This window comes from Setaria italica, chromosome V (genome assembly GCF_000263155.2).
Source record: "Setaria italica strain Yugu1 chromosome V, Setaria_italica_v2.0, whole genome shotgun sequence".
NCBI classification, from domain to species: domain Eukaryota; kingdom Viridiplantae; phylum Streptophyta; class Magnoliopsida; order Poales; family Poaceae; genus Setaria; species Setaria italica.
In genome coordinates, this window is record NC_028454.1 from 41,974,539 (window position 1) to 41,993,375 (window position 18,837).

Sequence of the window (18,837 nt, forward strand, 5' to 3'; positions counted from 1 at the left end):
GGAGCGTTGGTCCGATTCGACCGTTCGTGTGTCCAGCCGACCGAGCTGAGAACAGTCTCGTAACCGATCCCCTCTCCTTCCAATCTCTGAAGGCGACACGGCCCCTGACCCCTGTCGCGCCCCTGTGAATGCGATTCCATGATCGAACGATGCTCCGACAGACGACGGCTGAGCTACGAGTAACCATCTCCCTATTTCCTCTTCTTCTTCTTCGCTGCCGAAAGGAGAAGCTACGCAGCACGGCAGCAGCTAGTCCAGGGAGCAGGGACCATCGCACGGACCACCGTCCACTCGACAACAACGGCAGGAAGCAAGGGTAACGAGCGAGGGGGCGCGCACTACCACACGTGGAGCCGCGGCGCTTTTGCACCGCCTGACCGCGGTGTCTCGCTACGACGCTACCCTGGCCGGATGATTCTAATCGTGAGGCGCCGGGACGGGGACACCACACACCAGTAGCAACCACCCCACGCAGTACGGCCGTGAGAGGCGCGTTGCACCGGAACGGGGGCCTCCTCTCCCAGGCGTGGGCGCGGTGGGAATAAGAAGCCTCCTGCAGGCTGCGGCTCCAGTTGCGGCCTTGCTCGCGCTGTGTGGGCGCCGGGTGGCGGGTGCGGTGGCCTCGCTCTGGCAGTCTGGCTGGCCCGTGTTGGTGAGAGGTTATGGATGGCTCAGTGTGTACCGCGGAACAGTCCAATTCTCGCGACCGTCGCGGGGCCGCAAGGAGCTGGACGGGCCGGAGCCGGCGGGGACGACCTCGAGGAGGGTTTGAGTTGCTGCCTGCCGAGGTTTCGCTGAGACGTCCATTGTTCAGCGCCGCAGGTTGGTGTTGCTGCGCCCGCGCCACGTACTCCCAGAACGAAATGACTGGCGCTCTGCCACTAACTCAAAAGCTACAATGAGGATGGTCGCTCGAGAGCGTCAGGCCGAGTATCACCACTTCTTGTCTGTATCAGTGAAATGTCACTTGCTAGTGGGCTGTGTGACCCAGCTGCTCCAGTTATTTATTGGGTGTGCCTATAGTCTATGCCGGTGACTTTGGGATCACAGAAATGTCAGGATCACAAAATAAGAGATTTACCAGTTCTTGGCCCATGGATGGGAGCAATCGGCTCACCTTGCGAAACAGGAACTGTCTCAGGTAACGATGACGATAGATTCGATTGGTTGCTGTATTGACAGACAGAAGCAAGCAGTGTACGCCCCTGAACGCTGCTCCTTCAGCTAAAAAACACAGAAATTCCTAACCGATATGGGCATGAGATCCTTGACGAATATAAAAAATTCATAATTTCTCAACACGAAAACTGTATTGGACGGCGGGCATTGACAGCTAACCAAAATTTTGAGGCTCTGGAAGTACCATACAATGCTTGTATTAAGGGGTGTTTGGTGCTCTAGTCCGGACTAAAGTTCCTATCACGTCGAATGTTTAGATACTAATTAGAAGTATTAAATATAGACTAATTACAAAACCAATTGCACAGATGGAAGCTAATTTGCGAGACGAATCTATTAAGCCTAATTAGTCCGTAATTTGACAATGTGATGCTACAGTAATGTGCTAATCATGAATTCATCTCGCGGGTCAGCCTCCATCCATATAATTAGTTTTATAATCCATATAATTAGTTTTATAATTAACTCATGTTTAGTTCTCCTAATTAACCTTCGAAGATTCGACGTGACACGAAGTAGCTTAAATCCGAACACCCGCTCACACTAACGAGGAACACCCGCTCACACTAACGAGGCACCCGCGATAAATCATCTGTACATGTAACCATTGCAACACATCTACTACAGTAGCAATACTGCCACCAACGGTTCATAGTACAACAGACGCACTGTCCAAACACGAAAGGTTTGCAGGGCTTGCAGACATCTTTCATGGGGAAGCAGGGGCAGGTGGTTTCGGAGTCTGATTTTTCTGGTTCGTTGCAGCTTGGGCGGCAGAGTTTTTTGTGTCAGTCGCCATTGACTTCTTGATCTGATGATTTACAAGAAGGAAAAGAGTAATACATCAGCACAAAATGGAAACAAAGCGACCAACGCAAAGTATAGCAGATTCAACAGTCAGATGAATGTTCAGGCACAAGGGTTATTTTTTAAACAACATTCGATAGGGTTGGAATTGCAAGCGAGATTATGGCGCATAACAATAGTAGATTGATTGATGGCTGTAGGGTACAAGCACATATATACAGGCACAGAGAAGACCTAAGTAGGTTTATAGAAGTATCACCACCGTAGGATGTCCCTGTGCCTATCCTCATCTACTGGTGCGCACGGCCAAGGGCCAAGTGCAGCACCGGGCCTAAGGCCCAGGCGAATAAGCCTGCTATGCTATTATATTAACCTCTCTAACAGGAATTTTGCCAATCCAATAGTCATAATTGACTGTTTCCAATAACAACAATAATTTCTAGAATATGATCCTAAGTTTCAACATAAGATGGAAGATGTGTGGCTACATGCGCCCAATCATGGATGAAATTAGATGGATAGTTGCTGAAAACTTAAAAAAGGTGGGTACCAGAGCAAGCCTCTCCCTGTGAATATCATTTATGTGCTGCAAATCATCAAGTTAAAGGAGGTTAGTACAAGATGAACAAAGAAGAAAATAACTACAGGAAGAAATTTGAAAGCAAAGCACTAAGGAGAAATAACTATGTACAATATGAACTACCTGTTTCTTGTATAGTTTGATTTCATCCCCGCTGAAGCCTGGCAAGGTGATATTCCAGCTTCTCTCTGCAATGGAGAACACTAAGCTATAACAGAACAGCATTTTAAAGGTTGCCTAAAAGGGTAGCATCACATATAGTCTACAAGATAAAACAAAATGGAATCACCTGCATGGAGGAGTACATCTTTTGCTTCTAGGGTGTTTGACTTCCTATGCTTTGCTAAAGAACAAGCAAATGTAGCGACCTGCTTAAAACAATCATCAGCATACGAAACTTAAAGTAGCACCGGAAAGGGACCCAAGTTATAATTGACATCATGGCATGCAGATATAATGATACACGATTAAAATTTTCAGCATTTTTCATCTGCCAATCATCTAATGGTACGATCTCCTATCTACAATAACAATACTTATGAGCAAGAGAACAAAAACATTGAAAGCAAAATGAAGATTAAGGAGCCTTAAGCCCTGGAATGACTAAGGAGTTTTGGCATTTCAAGGAAAACTACACAGAGATATTTAGTCACTAAAAGATAAAACAAAACTAAGTTGATAATACCAAGGAAGCTGGGCATCAAAATAAATATGAATACATAGGCCAAGAAAGACAAATATCTGGAAATCAATGCAAGCACCCTTAGGATGCTGAATGCATAAGATAACAGAATTTAGAAAAATGTGAGTGAGCACTTATAGTTTCAACCAAAAATAGATGTACCCCCAACTTGCTTGAGATTGAAAGGCTTTGTTGGTTTCTTCATCTTGTTGAAAATATAATACACTTCCAAAAGAAATCTTTGTTTATTATTCTTCTTGTTTAAAAGAAAATACATTTCCAAAAGTAAGCTTTGTTTAGGGAAAAAATTCCTAAAGCAGAGCATTGAATAACTTACAGACTCAACAAAATCTTCTGCGATGTCCATAAGAACATCTTCAACTTCAGGATCCAGCTTTTCGTTAGGATCAATCTGTCAAGTATTGAATGGTGTAAAATCAACCCAACAAATGTCTATTGTTCACTATTCGCAACATTAACTACTATTTACTAACCACTGTACTTCCACATATGTTCAAGTATCATTGAGGCAAAAATTTAGTGCAGGTCATCAGAAGCACACGAATATAATGTGAATTATGAAGTGAAATCACAGCCAGTTACGGTAAAATGAATTCTACTTTGTCCTATAAGATGATGAAGCAGGATATGCTGCGATAAAGTATCCTTTAAGTTTGCTCCTGTAACCATATAAATTTGAATTGTCATCTCCACATTACCAAAGAAACATGCCTGTTGGCTCTACTTATGAGTTTTATAGAAGGATAATTGAACTACCAAAGTGTTGGCTGCCATAACTTCCACAACAGAGCTAGCAAAAGATGGACTTTCAAGATGAATTGAGGAAAACCAGAGAGACCTAGTGGACCCTGTTACATAATTGCCATGACTTCCACAGGCACTGTACAGACCTAGCAAAACATGGATTTGCGAAATAAATTGAGAGAAACCAAAGAGACCCACTGGACCTTACTACATGAACCTAGGTGCAAATGATCACATGGTTGAGATTAAAGAGAAAAGAAGAGGAAAAATGCAGGACCATGTCCTTTTCAAACAACATTGAAGAAAAAGAAACATACCTGTGCAACTAATTCATGTATGCTTCTCTTGTTGAGTAGTCGAGTGCCAGTTTCACTACCATCTGCATCAGTTGCAGCTGTATCCGCAGATTGCAAAACAGTAGCTTTTGCTATAGCAGGCGAATCAGGCTTCTGTGCCATTGTCACTGGAGTACGAGCAGCTTGCTGCTGAGAATGCTGTTGCTGATTTTTGGGTGTTGTATTCTGTTGAGTTTGTTGCGAGGAACTTTGCTGCTGTTGCTTTTGCTGCTGCTGCTGCAAAAGCTGATTGTGTGGTAGTTGCTGCTGCTGTGCTGAAATTATGTTCTGTTGATGTGGAGTCACAGGTGAAGATTGTTGTGGTCTTGGTTGTGGAACTTGTGGCCTTTGTTGCGGCCTAAATGTTGATGAATTTTGTGGAGTTTGCTGTAAAGCAGGGGAAGGAGAAGGAGAACTCACAGACATCGGCCTCATTAAAGCATGGGAGGGGGTTCTCTGCAGGAAAATAGTTTTATCAAGCAGAGATTGTGACATGAATTGGGATGAATAATGAGAGCATTCCCTTGTACATTGGATGGCAGAATAGAACTTAACCAAAAGGAACTAAGGCGCTAGTACCACTTAGCTGATACAATTAGACGAAAAACAATTGCAACAAACCAGAGTCAGGTGACACATTTGTAGATTGATAACTGATAAATCCAAATTTGAAGTGAACTTCAATGGCATCCCATGACAAATAAATTGAATATGCAATTTATGCCTACATTAACTTGGATACTGAAAAATGTAACTTTTATGACTAGAATTTAGATATGTGATGGTGTATCTCATATAACTTTAACAGAATGATGAATTACCTAGAAGTACATTATCCATTGCTTTTAAACTGGAAAGGTTTCTTACTTGTGATCCGGGCATTTGGCTTCCAGATGGAATTGGAGTTGTTGATGATGGAAGGCCAGGTCTTGGCTGCTGCGGACCAGATATTATTCCTGGTCGCATCTGGGATGTGCTAAGGGATCCAACCATCCCAATATTTTGAATTCCAGGGGAAGGCTGCCTAAACTGGAGGCCATCAATAATAAGAAATCTTCAGTAAAGTCAAAAGCACAGGCAAAGGATGCAATCTACTGACAATGGAAAAGCACCAGATATTGCAGGCAGGACAAATTATAACGCAAGCAGGACAAATTATAATGCAAGCAGGACAAATTATAACGCTTTTACATGGCTTAACTAACTATGGTACAAAATAATCTTCCAAACACTGAACACATGCAGTGATAGCCATTCTATACAGAAATGCGAACTGAATTAGGGGTGTTTGGATACCACCTGCTAAAGTTTAGCACCTGTCACATCGGATGTTTGGATACTAATTAGGAGTATTAAACATAGGCTAATTACAAAACTAATTGCACAGATGGAGTCTAATTCGCGAGACGAATCTATTAAGCCTAATTAGTCCATGATTTGACAATGTGGTGCTACAGTAACCATTTGCTAATGATGGATTAATTAGGCTTAATAGATTCGTCTCGCGAATTAGCTCGGGGTTCTGCAATTAGTTTTACAATTAGCTCATGTTTAGTCCTCCTAATTAGCATCCGAACATCCGATGTGACACTGCTAAAGTTTAGCACCTAGTATCCAAACACCCACTTAGACAATTCCATGTGTTGATGGAAGGACGCAACAACACGAGTGAACACAGCAGGTGGGTCAGGAAATAAGCGATTGAGTGTTCTCACTCCTATACCCCACATTATGAATCGAGTTCGATAGTTTCAGGAGTGGCAAGTGACAAGAAATAAGCACCCGTCTGTAGGACAAATATTGCAAAAGACATGTACCATTCCATAATTTGAAGCTTAACTCCGAGGGAATGCTTGATAAGCTGTAAACTGCAAACTTCAGTTCCAATATTTTCTCATAACTAGCTTTGCAGCACTAAGCAACTCTTATCTAATCCCCACAAGTCATGGGTACTAGTGAGAGGAAACCACCGAAGCTAATAGCCTAACACTTACTAGCCATGGTTTTCCTAGAGCGAAACTACATTTCAACATTCTGTGCATAAACAGTAGCATAAGAATGAAATCGACTGGGAATGCAAACCTGTGAAGATGGCGGTGGGGGCTGGTCTGGGCCGCGATGCATCGATCCAAACTGGTGGGCAAGGGAAGGCGGCGGCACGAACCCGGTGTAACCAGCGGGCGTCTGTGCGGGACGCGGCGCAGGCACCCCAATAACAACCCCTCCCCTTGGCACAGGGGGTGCCGAGGAAGAAGAGGACGGAACGGAAGCCGAGGAGGAGGCAGCAGCTGTGGCAGCAGAGGAGGCCGAGGACATCGTGATGGGCGAGGCCAGGTGGGTGTAAGGAGGCCTCATTCGCGGCCGCGCAGCAGCGGGGCTGGGGCCAGGGGCCTCTAGGGTTTGAGCGGGGTTTGCTGCGGTACCTGGGTCCGGGGTAGGGGTGGTGATGGTGGAGTCGGAAGAGGGTGCTGCAGAGGCGGCGGAAGTCGGTGGGGTAGGTGGTGGCGCCGGAGAGGGAGCAGAAGCTGAGGTCGAGGAGGGCGGCGCCGCCGCCGCGGCCTCCGGTTGCGAGGGCGGAGGCGCGTCCATTGCTGTTCGGTGAATTGCCTGGCCGTACGAGGGCGGAGAGCTGTCCTTGTATACGTGTGTCAATAAGGATACAGAAATACGGATAAGTACGAGGATCTATTTGCAAAATTTATTTGCTGAAGAAGAACCGCGGGCCGCGGCCGCCTGTCTCCAGAGTTCAGACAGAACATCGATGGGCAAAAGCGGGAAGAAGCCCAGGGAATCGCACCGGCAGGGCCGCGGCCGCCGCGCGTCGCACTTCGACGACGACTTGCCTTCATCAGCCTACGACGCCTTACCGCCCCACCATAATGACTCCACTGACGACGACGACGACACCAACGAAGCAACAGCGGAGGACGAACGAGAGGAAAATGGGGAAGCTGGCGAGCAGGACCAGTGGCCAGCAGGGTCCATGCCCTCCAAGTTTCACCTGTACCAGCTCTCCGTGCAGGTAAATCGGTTAGCTTCGGGCATTACTTGGATCCGTGAAAGCCTCTAAGCTCATAACTTGTTCGACTATATGCCAATGCGTGCAATGTGTTTGTGTTTAGTCTCCAAAGGGGGACATCAGCTACCTGCAAAAGTTCTTCCTGATGTACGTTGGCGGGCGCGTCCCTCTCCACCTGCAGGAGGATTTCTGTGGCACGGCCCTCCTCAGGTGAAAGCACTAATCATGATAGCCTTTGTATAAACGTCCTTTCTGTCGTTTTCACAAACGCCTTGTGTGCTACGTGCTCTGTTTTACAGTCTCTTTAACAAGCAACAGTGTCCGGATATTTGCATTCTTGTGCACAAGTTTTTATAAGCTATCACACTAGGTCCTGTTCGGATTGAAGGAAAACCAAAGGAAAAGTACAGTTTTCAATTCCTATGAAAAGTTTTGCAAATTTGCTGTTTGGATCAAAGGATTTAGCATTTCCGTTCACTAGGAAAGGGTTTGTCTCCTTCACGTCTCATAGGAAAAAAGCATCCAGTGAAAGCTAAAGGAAAGAATCTTTGGCTCTATTGCTTCTCTTAACAGCACAACTTTCTCACTGCTGCTCTCTTATCGATCCTGACATAGAGAACAAAATATTGTTTCCAGTAACAAATGATTGCTCCAATGAACAAAGTCCTAGTACTAGGTTTTCCTTTGATCCAAACATCATGCTTCTTTATTTCCTACATTTTAAAATTCTGTAGTTTTTCGTTTTTACTCCATTCTATTTTTTTCCTTTTCCGTGTTTTCGATCCTGTGTTCCAGACAGGCCCTAACTGTCAGAGGATTTTTTTTGGGGTCAAATGTGCTCCAGAGTACCATCTTATCTATCAATACAAGCTGGTCAGATTTCCTGTCGTCAGTTTAAAAAATGTGCTCAAGAGTAGAGAGAGATGGTTTCTTCAGCAGTTTTTTAGTACACCCAGGAGGGAGGCCAATAAGCTGCTAGATAATTGCATATTTAAACTGCAATGCACACCAGGTCTCAGAGACTGCACGCTCATCATGTGGTAGTCAACACCAGGTCTCAGAAATGGGTTAGGTTTAGTGTGGAATACATGTATTTCTCTTGATTTGTGGTTGTTCTCTTGGCAGTACCGAGTGGATCCGTACTGATGCAAGAAGGACAGCAATCGGCTTAGATTTGGACCTTGAGTCACTTGAGTGGTGCCTTGAAAACAACCTAAGCAAGATAGGAGCTGATGGCTATTCAAGGATGTTGCTTTTCCATGGAAATGTTCTACAACCCAAGGAAGCCCGTCTTGTCAAGCAAAAGTTCAGTGATCTTGTGCAAGGCCTTGATGTAAGCAGCGAGAATGGCTCTTCAGGAAGTAACAGTTGCGAGCAGCCAGGTCTTGCTAATTCGAAGTGCTTAGCCAATTCAACCATGTCAGAGGCAGCTTTGCCTGGAAGGGATATTATCTGTGCATTCAACTACAGCTGCTGTTGCCTGCATAGTCGGAAGGACTTGGTTTTGTATTTCAGGCATGCATTCAGCTCTCTCTCGAAAAGAGGTGGCATATTTGTAATGGATGTATATGGTGGCACATCATCTGAACGCAAGCTACGTCTCCAACGGAAATTCCCCAGCTTCACGGTGAGCGATGTTCAGTTAATGGTTAACACTGAATAGCAATTAACAAAGCATGAAGATCCAATTCTTTTGAATTAATCTGAAACAAAACAAGAGGCTAAGATCAGCGTATATTTATATTTTGCTATGGGTTGGATATTCATTTGATAAAGATCAGTGTTTGTAAGAATTTACAACATGCCAACGGATATATTGGTGGAACTACCAGTAATATGCAACAAAGAAAAATGTTCCGGTGTAATATATTCCTATTTGAGCAAAATGACTTTCTATCGACGTGCCCAGTCATTTTTCTGCAGCTGTATGTTATGTTTCATTCGATTCTACATGGACATGTGGTTAGCTAAATTTAAGACATTTAAAATTTGCAGTTCATAAAGAGTTACCGTTTATGGGCTGAATTTGATATATTTGTTGGGACCAAGCTTTCTTTCTTTAATATTTTCAGTTGTTTTGAAGCTTGGATAATTGGTAATACATAAAGGTTATATTATCTCCATTACGCTTTGAGAATTATCATCCATCAAGCTTGCGAATCATATGATCTGTGCCCTTGCACTATGCAAGTCGACATAAATTGCAGTTTTGAGAATTTTTCTCCCCTTTTTGTACAACCTTTGCATACAGTATTTCTGGGATCAAGAAGAGTTTGATATCATAAGTCGCCAAACAAGGATCAGTCTCCACTTTCAAGCTGGAAAGAAGCAAATGCTGCGGCATGCTTTCACATACCATTGGCGCCTGTAAGTTGCTTATACATTACTTGGCAACACTTCACTTCAGAATTGTTGCTTATTACTCCCTTTCCCTTGGTGAAATGTTACGGAGGCTGCAAGTGTGTAACTCTTTCAAGTACTTCACTAATTCACTAATATTGAAACTCTAGGTGACAGTTTAACAGCATTTTATCCATGCCATGAGGTTGGCCTGTAGCGTCTACCTGTAATTTCTCTTGCCAACCATTTGCTTAGTTGTTTCTGTGACAGTAAGCTTTCTTCCTAGGCCATATCTTTGTACCTTTTCATAAAGAAGAATGTGACCTTTGGGGCTTTTTTCAATTATCGTCAACAGTACACTTCTGAAAGTACCATCAAAGCTTCACACCATGTTACCTTTATCTCTGTACATTATGCACAGCAATCGCAAGATAGTTTACTAATTTTCTTTAAGTAGTAGAACACTGCAGTCAGATTTGCAATTCTTGTTGCTCTTTGGCAGATGGTCGATACCAGAGATCAAGGACTGCTTGGAGGAAGCAGGATTCAAGTCCATCCACGTTTGGATCAGGGAGATGCCAAACACCCAGTCAAATGGAAACGCCAAGGAATACAATGCCAACCGAGATGTGAAGTACGAAGAATCGCAGCGTTTCAATCAAGGAGACGCTTGGAACGCCTACGTCGTTGGCGTTGCAAACATCTAGCTGGCGCATGGCGCATACGCGAATGTGATGGAACCTGGTGGCTCTTAGTTTTCCCTTTCAATTAATGTTGTCTGAACGCTCACGCTTTTATCATGACTTTTGCCTCGCATTGCTGCAAAGGTATGCAGAGTGTACTACTATCACATAAATTCTGCACTCGATCTTGAACATTGCTTGGGTTACGGTTTTTATTTTCATTTCAGAATGAATTGTTATCACATATCAAAAGGTAACGTCCCTTTAATCCTATTTGCCAGACGACTCTATATATCCTACGTATACAATCCACACAATGCTTTGATAAACACTTTTCATGGCAGCTCTTTTAGAGTTTTAGGCCTGCTTGATGGTCCAATCGGATTTGAGATATTGATCGTCCAATCGGCGATCAGCTATGCACCTTTCTGCCAGATGGAGCTGTCCGCTATAAACCTTTCAGCCTAATTGGGTCAGGTCTAATAAGCAAAGTGGATATCGTCCACTCCTTCACTTCTTTCTCCTTTTCGCTGGCATTGCTGCGGAAAAAGCAGCTCTTCTTAGGACCTGTTTGGATGTCCTTGCTAAAGTTTAGCAACTAAAATTTGCTAAAGTTTAGTTGCTAAACTTTAGCAAAAACTGTTTGGATACCCTTACTAAACAATATTTAATGAGCTGTAAAAAGATCTATCTACCCTTATTAATGGTACCCTTCCTTTACTCTCTCTCTTCTCCCTCCTCTCTCTCCTCCCTCCTCCCTCCTGCTGGACGACTCGCTGCGGCGCCCCTAGCAGTAGCAGTGTGTCGGCCGCCGGTCCCCGGCGACCGCCGCTACAGCCCAACGCCGAGCGCCCCCGCCGTCCTTCTCCACTCGCGCTCCTGGCCCTCGCACGACCCGCCGCTCGTGGCCCTCACCGCCGCTTGCTTCGAGCTCGCCTGGCGCGCCGACGCGCCGAACCGCGACGTGCTCGTCCGGGGATTGCGGCGGCGGGGATGGTGGATCCGGCAGTGACGGAGATGGATCCGGTGGCGAAGCCCGGACCATCGTGCCATCGGCGATGGGGATGGATTCGGGAAGAACGGCGGCGGGGAAAGCGGATGGCACAAGGGGGGTGCGGCAGATTGGGTAGGAGGCGATGACAGGGATGGCCTAGAGGAGCCAGTGGCGGCGGATGCGTTTCAGTGGCATCCACGGCAAGCCAGTCGCCCCGCCGACATGCGCGCTGGCGGCACCGGTGGACCCGCGCTAGGCCTCCGCCATGGCCGGGCGAGGGGCTGCATGTGGGCTGGCGGCCGAGCCGACGCGTGCCCAGCACCGCGGCAGGTCCTCTCCCCCGCGCCCTCGCCTGCCGACTGTCGCCGCCCGCATCTGCACGCACCGGTGCCCTTTGCCTCCGCTCGGCCGATGCGCCCGCCCCCGCCTCCCTCGACCGCTTCGCTCCTGCCTCCCCCTCATACCAGCGGCAAGGATGGCCTGGAGGAGTCAACGGCGGCGATGCGTAGAGTGGCGGCGGCGGATGCGTGCGGAGGTGGCTGGGGATGGGGCTGCGTCTGGTGCGGGTGCGGATGGGGATGGGGGAGAGAGAAGGTGCGCAGGAGGGGGAGACAAGCAATAAATGAGGGGTATAAGTTGTTCAGCCCACTTTTTAGCAAATTTTAGCAACAAAAAAACTTGCTAAAGTGCTAAACTTTAGCAACTTTTAGCAAGGGTGTTTGGCAGTTTAGCAGCTAAAAGATGCTAAATTTTAGCTGCTAAAGTTTAGAAGGGGTATCAAAGGGGGTGTTTGTTTGTTTAGCACCTCCTAAAATTCCTGTCACATCGAATGTTTAGATACTAATTAGAAGTATTAAATATAGATTAATTATAAAACCAATTGTATAGATGGAGACTAATTTGCGAGACGAATCTATTAAGCCTAATTAGTCCATGATTTGACAATATGATGCTACAGTAAACATGTGCTAATGATGGATTAATTAGGCTTAATAGATTCGTCTCGTGAATTAACCTTCATCTGTATAATTAATTTTATAATTAGCTCATGTTTAGTTCTCCTAATTAACATCCGAATATTCGATGTGACATAAATTTTAGGAGATCCTAAAGAACCAAACACCCCCAAACTTCATTTTTGCCTGTATAAGCGTTTCCGGGTCCGTTCCAGACGTGGCAGACCCTTCGCAGCCATTATTATTTATTCCAGATCCGCGCACGCAAGTTTGGTTAAGACCATCGATCTAAAAAATGGCTTACAATTTTACATGGATGGCAAGTAGCAAAAAAGGTGTTTGGATCTTTAGTCTGGATTAAAATTCATGTCACATCAAATATTCGGAAGCTAGTTAGGAGGACTAAACATAAGTTAATTATAAAACTAATTACATAGATGGAGGCTAATTCCTAAGGTGAATCTATTAAGCCTAAATAATCCATCATTAGCACATGTTTACTGTAGCACTGCATTGTCAAATTATGAACTAATTAGGCTTAATAGATTCGTCTCGCAAATTAGCCTCCATCTGTGCAATTAATTTTATAATCAATTTATATTTAATACTCCTAATTAGTATCTAAAATGTTTCATGTGACAGAAATTTTAGGAAGTCGTAACGATCCTAACGTGGATTAGCATTTTAAACACCCTACAAGCAATTATCACTTTATCAGGTAGCTGGACTGCTACTTTGGAATAGGACCAGTGCAGCGCAGGAGGCCGGTAAATTTGCGTGCCCATCACTCTTTTCTCTCCTCAAAGTGTTGAAAGATTCTTCTCACACTGTGGACGCCCTTGAGGAGACTGGAGATTCCTAGTGCCTGCCATGGTGGACTCCGACTAGAATAGAGACGTGTGGATGGGTACTTCACCCGACAAGGATAGACGACGGGGAAACACACGGCAAAGATCCATCGCTAGTAACACAAACAGGAAAAATAACTAACTTGATCAGCGGCAAATGCAAGAAGAGACCACACAGTTGGGGTCTCCTCAGTCCTCGTGCTCTCCCATGCGACGAGAAAAGATGATTTAGACCTGTTCGTTTTAACTTATAAGCCGACTAAAAAGTTGCAACAGCTAATTTATTATAAGAGAAAAATATTATTTGGTGACTGATAAGTTAGCTGAATAAACTGAAGCGAACCGAAGCTTCACAAGCGGCCAGAAGGATGAGGCCTGAGGGCGACGTGAACCAGATATGGGTTCTAGTGGTAGTGGAGAGGGCTGGACCAGGACAACTGGGGGCGGCAAGATCAGGGCGAGAACCTTCCGAGGCAGAACAGTTCGCGTCGCGCGACGTCTCCGGCCAATGTCCGTGAGCGCCAATTTCAAAGGACCCACTACCGTCCACAATACTACCAAATCGTTTTCGACGAATCCGAATTCTTCGCTGAAAAGAAAAAAAGAAGAAGCAAAGCATGCATCTTCATCTTAAACTTTCGAATAATGCACGGCTCACTTTGCACGCCTGATGTAGCAAACTCCTGCAGCATGTTACATGTGTGCCCAAAAATACAAAGTGCCCGAACAATCGAACATGTAGGTTCAGGAAGATTCACACAGTTGCTATCCAACTTACCACACTAAAATTTAGCAAGTGGTCTAATAGAATTACTATCGGCTTTTTCATCCCATCCAATTTTGCTAAATTTTTTCTCACACTTGCCAAACTTTAAACCTTTGACAAGTCAATTTGCCTTGCCAAAGTGTGGGTTCAACGCGAAGTAATTGTCAGAATAGAGAGTGCAAAAATGAGAGGTTGGAGAGTGCAAAATAGAGATGCTGCTACAGTGCGAAAGTGAGAGGTTGTTGGAGTGGATAGAGAGTGTATATCTTTTAGAGAGGAATCTGACTGTTGGGATTTGAAAAGTGGGAAATAAATAATCTGTTGGAAGGAGAAATTCAACATGAAGAGGAATGTTTTTACCAATTTGGATTCAGAAAAAATTGGACAACCTGGAGGTACTCTCCAGTATCAACAAGAGGTCCATGCAATCATCGAAAACGGCATGCGGCGTGGCGTGGGGCGCACTTTCTTTCCGGCTTTCAGCCAGTTCTTGCTCGACCTCGGCACCTCGCCGCCTGCCGAGTATCGAGCCGCGAGCCCGGCAAACGGCAACTGGTCGAGGATGGGGAAGACCACGCGACGGGTCCACCTGTCACGTCGTGCAGGACAGGTTGGCGGGCCCCACGCACGGTGGCCGCCTGCCACCCACGTAAAAATGATTACGGCCTCCGATGCACGAACCGGAGCAGGGCACATTGGATCCCCCATTCGCCGAACCCCAAGTCCAACCACCCAGGAATAGCGCACTCCTATACTGCCCTCGCGAGCCCGTTTGCACGGCGACCGATAAAAAAACTCGCCGCCCCACGCGGGCGCACCCGCTCGGACAGAGCTCGGCTCGCACGGACCCGGCGGGACCCCACTCCCCCTCCTCTTCTCGACTTCTCACTCCCAGATGCGCGTGTGGCGTGCCCCCATGCGGCGGCTCCGACACGGTTAGCCCCCGGCTGGGGCTGCGTCCGCGGCGGCGGCGATGAAGCGGCCGCTGCGGCGCTCCTTCGCGGTGCTCGTCTTCGTCGTGCTGGTCGGCGCGGCCTCGTTCTCCGCGGCGCTCCTTCGCGCCGTGGTGCCCGCGCCCGCGCGGGAACCGCCCCTCGACCCGGCGCGCCTCAACGCCACGCTGCTCCGCCTCGCCGCCGTCGATCCCTCGGAGGCCCCGCTGCGGCGGGACGTGGACGAGCTCCTCGAGGGCCGCCTGCCGGCCTCCGCGGCGCGCGCACGCGCGTCGTGGCGCCGCGACCGGCTCATCCACCCGCTCCACCTCCACCACCACCGCTTCCCGATGCCCCGCCGCGGCCGCTACCCGGACGAGGATCACGACACCCTGCTCCACCCGCTCCCGCGCCACGAGCAGCAGCTCCACATCGACCCCGCCCTCCGCCGCGCGCTCCGCTCCTGGCACCGCCTCCGCCGCTACGACCCCGCCGTCCTCGGCAGCCTCCCCTCCCTGCTCTCCCTCCCCGGCCGCATCCCCTCATGCGCCGTCGTCGGCAACAGCGGCATCCTCCTTCGTGCCAACCACGGCGCTCTCATCGACTCCCACGACGCCGTGTTCCGCCTCAACAACGCCCGCATCGCAGGTTACGCCGCGCACGTCGGCAGCAAGACCAACTTCTCCTTCATCAACAGCAACATCCTTCACCTCTGCGCGCGACGACCCGGCTGCTTCTGCCACCCCTACGGCCACGGCGTCCCCATCCTGCTCTACATCTGCCAGGCCGCCCATTTCCTCGATGTCGCCGCCTGCAACGCCACCTCATCCTCCCGCCACGGCTCCCCCATCTCCGTCACCGACGCCCGCCTCGACGTCCTCTGCGCCCGCATCGTCAAGTACTACTCCCTCCGCCGATTCGTCGCGGAGACCGGCCGCGCGGCCGAGGAGTGGGATCGCGCGCACGACGCCGCCATGTTCCATTACTCGTCCGGGATGCAGGCCATCATGGTCGCGGTGGGAGTTTGCGACAGAGTCAGCGTGTTCGGCTTTGGGAAATCTTCCGACGCGAAGCACCATTACCACAGCAACCAGAAGGCGGAGCTGGATCTCCACGACTACGAGGCGGAGTACGCCTTCTACCACGACCTCGCCGAGCACCCGCAGGTAGTCCCCTTCCTAAAGGATGCTGGGTTCACCGTCCCGCCCGTCGTCTTCTACCATTAGGCCAGCTTCGTGGAGTGCGCGCCATAAACTCGACGTTATGTGGCTCGGGTGTTTTTTGTTCTGGGTTTGGATTAGGAAGTACCATGTAAAAGTTGTTGTGTGGGGTTAACCTTATGTGATTAGATGAAATAGGCAAATTGAGATAGCCAAATTTTCGTGTGCTGTTGGAGTTGGAAGGTGTATATTGGGATTTAGGCTACTCCATTGGTATAGAAGGATTGCTTGGGTTTTTTCTGGCTTCAGCACGACAGTAGGCAGGGTCTGGAATTGTAACCTTAGACTGATATTTCAATTTTATTAAGAAACAAAATGTATATCTTATATACAGCGTACCATCATTTTGCTACTATCTTTTTCCATTTTGTTACAACTTATTTTGTAGTGTCTCTGTTTTTGGCCAAGGTACCTCAATTTAGGAACCCATGGCATTTTATTTTCATGAACTTGTTGTACAAACTCTTTTGCAGTCAAACTGTTCGCTGTCCCTTGTATCGTGATGCCAAGATTGTTGAGGTATATAATCTCTTTTTGCTTAGTCCTTTTCTTCTATCATTGAAGTTTGCAGCATGATGCTACTAGCAGATTGGAATGCAGATAATTGTGTACATAATGGATACTTATGTGCAAAATGTACCTATATGACTATATCCTGAACGGTTGTGAGTTGAAGTGTTTTTGTTTTGCCACAAAATACAATTGGCCCACCATGGCCTGACAACAATATTCTCCATGTTTCTTTGAAGTGAATCCAACCATGTTCAGTGGTTCTGCGAGAACTCCAGTTGCTTGGTCTGTACATCAGTTGTCATGATTAAGTTCATTGCAGCCACTTCTTGGCTTTTATTTAATCCAATCGTGCAATGTGTTTAAGAAGCATTTGATGATATGGTCCACCATGTTACATATCTTCTGCAATATTGTACAACGCTGCCTTCTACCTTCGTTTATTACTTTATCTGAAGTTAAAAGGACACCACCATAATCGCGTGTACTAGATCTTCTCTTAAACCTGTTAATTTTTTCTAGCTTTATTTCACTTAAGGTATTTCTCATCTTTTGAGTACCCTGCTGTATGCATATTTCTTGCAACCTGAGTGATTTACTGATATCACCTAAGAATAATTGCTGTGGACAAATTCAATTATGCAGTTTATTGCTCTCTGCTATCTCTATAGTAGAAAGGAAGATTCCCTGTATAACACTGCGATCCAAATCTGTTGTTTGATATCAGCAAGCATTGCCACTTTTATACAGAATACCCAGAGGAAGGCCATGTCCCTGTAACAGTATAACTGATTCTCAGAGTTTGTTGTCATCCACCCAGGTATTCGATTGATTATTTAATTTTACACCGGACTTGCTATCAGATTCTGTATAGGATTTCCAGGCCAGTCATGGTATGTCCCTGAAACCTGACCATACCAAATGTCTCAAGTTCTCAACCCTGAGTCTATATATCACATACCACATTTTTGTTTATCTACACTAGTCAGAGTACGAATTTCTGCCATCTGAACACGATTCTACATTAGATTTGCAACTTATATATGTGATGTCTCGTCTTGATTTACATACACCAGTAATCCAGTTTTGTGGAGTAATGTGCTCCTCTTTCCTCATTTGAGTTTTATGCTATGCCTTCTGAGTTTATGGTGCTTCTGGAGTAGTATTAAAGTGTTTGTCTGCAGGGTTTTGCGAGCAATCTCTGGTTATCACCACTAAGCTGTGAGCAAGGACTAATACTACTGGCTGTTTATAAAAACTCTCTGGTTATCACCACTAAGCTGTGAGCAAGGACTAATACTACTGGCTGTTTATAAAAACTACTCAATCATTAGCCATTTACCTGAAAGCTTCTGGTCACTTGGTGGTAAGGTACCACCCTCCACCACCAGTTGAAGGTTCTCTTCTCCTAATAAAGCGATTTGACAGCCTAATCATGTTTATAATTCACTGATGCTTCCACCAGTTCTTGCCTGTTTTTGTTGAGCTTGTGGTGTTTTGTTTTTAGCCTTTAGTTTTCTTTCCATTTGATTCCATATCTGTGGTCCGCCTCCATTTTCAGATCAGTATATTGGATCTGCTAGATGACACACGGATACACCAGGTGAAGATGGGCCCGATCTGTTCTTAAAGGATTGATAGGCCCGACCTGTTTTTCAAGGATGAATGGGCCGGGCCTGGTTTCGTTGATCCACCAAAAGACGGGCCTAGTCTCTCGGACCCATGAATGAGAGAAGCCCGAATTAGACGATTTTCCATTTTCCACACCTCCTCCTTGCACTTGATAATGATAGGCCCAGGCTAACAACATAAGAAGCCAGACATGCATTTAACAAGAGTAAGCCGTGAGCATGCATGGAAACCAGTTTATTTCACAGTCCTGACTCCTGACACCCGAGTAAACCAACTTATGTCCCAAAACCACTATAATACCATTATCTGAAAAGCCCTTATATATTTCTCGAGAGAGACTAAGTCTCAATTTTCTTTGTGGTTGGTGGTGTTTTTTTTTTGGGCCAGTTGGTCTTTCATTTGACCCGAGACTTGTGGTATTTACCACTGATCACTCCAGAACCCACGATGGAGTTCAGTCTCGGGCACATGCTTTTACCGAGTTACCATTGACGGCTGGGCGCACCACATTGCTATACCTTAGATAGTGCATATTTTCAATCTGCTCACCCGGCACAATTTGATAATATTGGTAAATGGTGGGAGATGG

At 46.5% G+C, this 18,837-nt stretch overlaps 3 protein-coding genes across 3 annotated transcripts; 2 read left to right on the plus strand and 1 right to left on the minus strand.

The window, feature by feature from the left end:
- Positions 1–1,575: 1,575 nt before the first annotated feature.
- LOC101769642 (transcription initiation factor TFIID subunit 12) lies at positions 1,576–6,978 on the minus strand. Its single transcript, XM_004970590.4, has 8 exons — positions 6,431–6,978; positions 5,216–5,377; positions 4,331–4,804; positions 3,586–3,660; positions 2,856–2,934; positions 2,690–2,754; positions 2,537–2,572; positions 1,576–1,990 (listed from the first exon to the last, which is right to left on the minus strand). The coding sequence occupies exons 1-8, from the start codon at positions 6,935–6,937 to the stop codon at positions 1,889–1,891; spliced, it is 1,500 nt and encodes a 499-aa protein (XP_004970647.1). The 5' UTR covers positions 6,938–6,978; the 3' UTR covers positions 1,576–1,888.
- On the plus strand, positions 6,976–10,642 carry LOC101769239. Its single transcript, XM_004970589.4, has 5 exons — positions 6,976–7,370; positions 7,471–7,577; positions 8,493–8,994; positions 9,619–9,734; positions 10,210–10,642. The coding sequence occupies exons 1-5, from the start codon at positions 7,110–7,112 to the stop codon at positions 10,412–10,414; spliced, it is 1,191 nt and encodes a 396-aa protein (XP_004970646.1). The 5' UTR covers positions 6,976–7,109; the 3' UTR covers positions 10,415–10,642.
- A 4,016-nt stretch (positions 10,643–14,658) lies between these two features.
- On the plus strand, positions 14,659–16,463 carry LOC101770047 (sialyltransferase-like protein 1). The gene has a single exon (XM_004970591.2). The coding sequence runs from the start codon at positions 14,928–14,930 to the stop codon at positions 16,110–16,112; it is 1,185 nt and encodes a 394-aa protein (XP_004970648.1). The 5' UTR covers positions 14,659–14,927; the 3' UTR covers positions 16,113–16,463.
- Positions 16,464–18,837: the final 2,374 nt, after the last annotated feature.

Coding starts and splice junctions, on each gene's coding strand:
- LOC101769642 (XM_004970590.4), bottom strand. CDS start 6,937: ATGGACGCGCCTCCGCCCTCGCAACCGGAGGCCGCGGCGGCGGCGCCG. Junction 5,378..6,430: donor CCCCACCGCCATCTTCACAG/GTTTGCATTCCC, acceptor GATGGCCTCCAG/TTTAGGCAGCCTTCCCCTGG. Junction 2,573..2,689: donor TCAAACTATACAAGAAACAG/GTAGTTCATATT, acceptor GATGATTTGCAG/CACATAAATGATATTCACAG.
- LOC101769239 (XM_004970589.4), top strand. CDS start 7,110: ATGGGCAAAAGCGGGAAGAAGCCCAGGGAATCGCACCGGCAGGGCCGC. Junction 8,995..9,618: donor GGAAATTCCCCAGCTTCACG/GTGAGCGATGTT, acceptor CTTTGCATACAG/TATTTCTGGGATCAAGAAGA. Junction 9,735..10,209: donor TTCACATACCATTGGCGCCT/GTAAGTTGCTTA, acceptor GCTCTTTGGCAG/ATGGTCGATACCAGAGATCA.
- LOC101770047 (XM_004970591.2), top strand. CDS start 14,928: ATGAAGCGGCCGCTGCGGCGCTCCTTCGCGGTGCTCGTCTTCGTCGTG.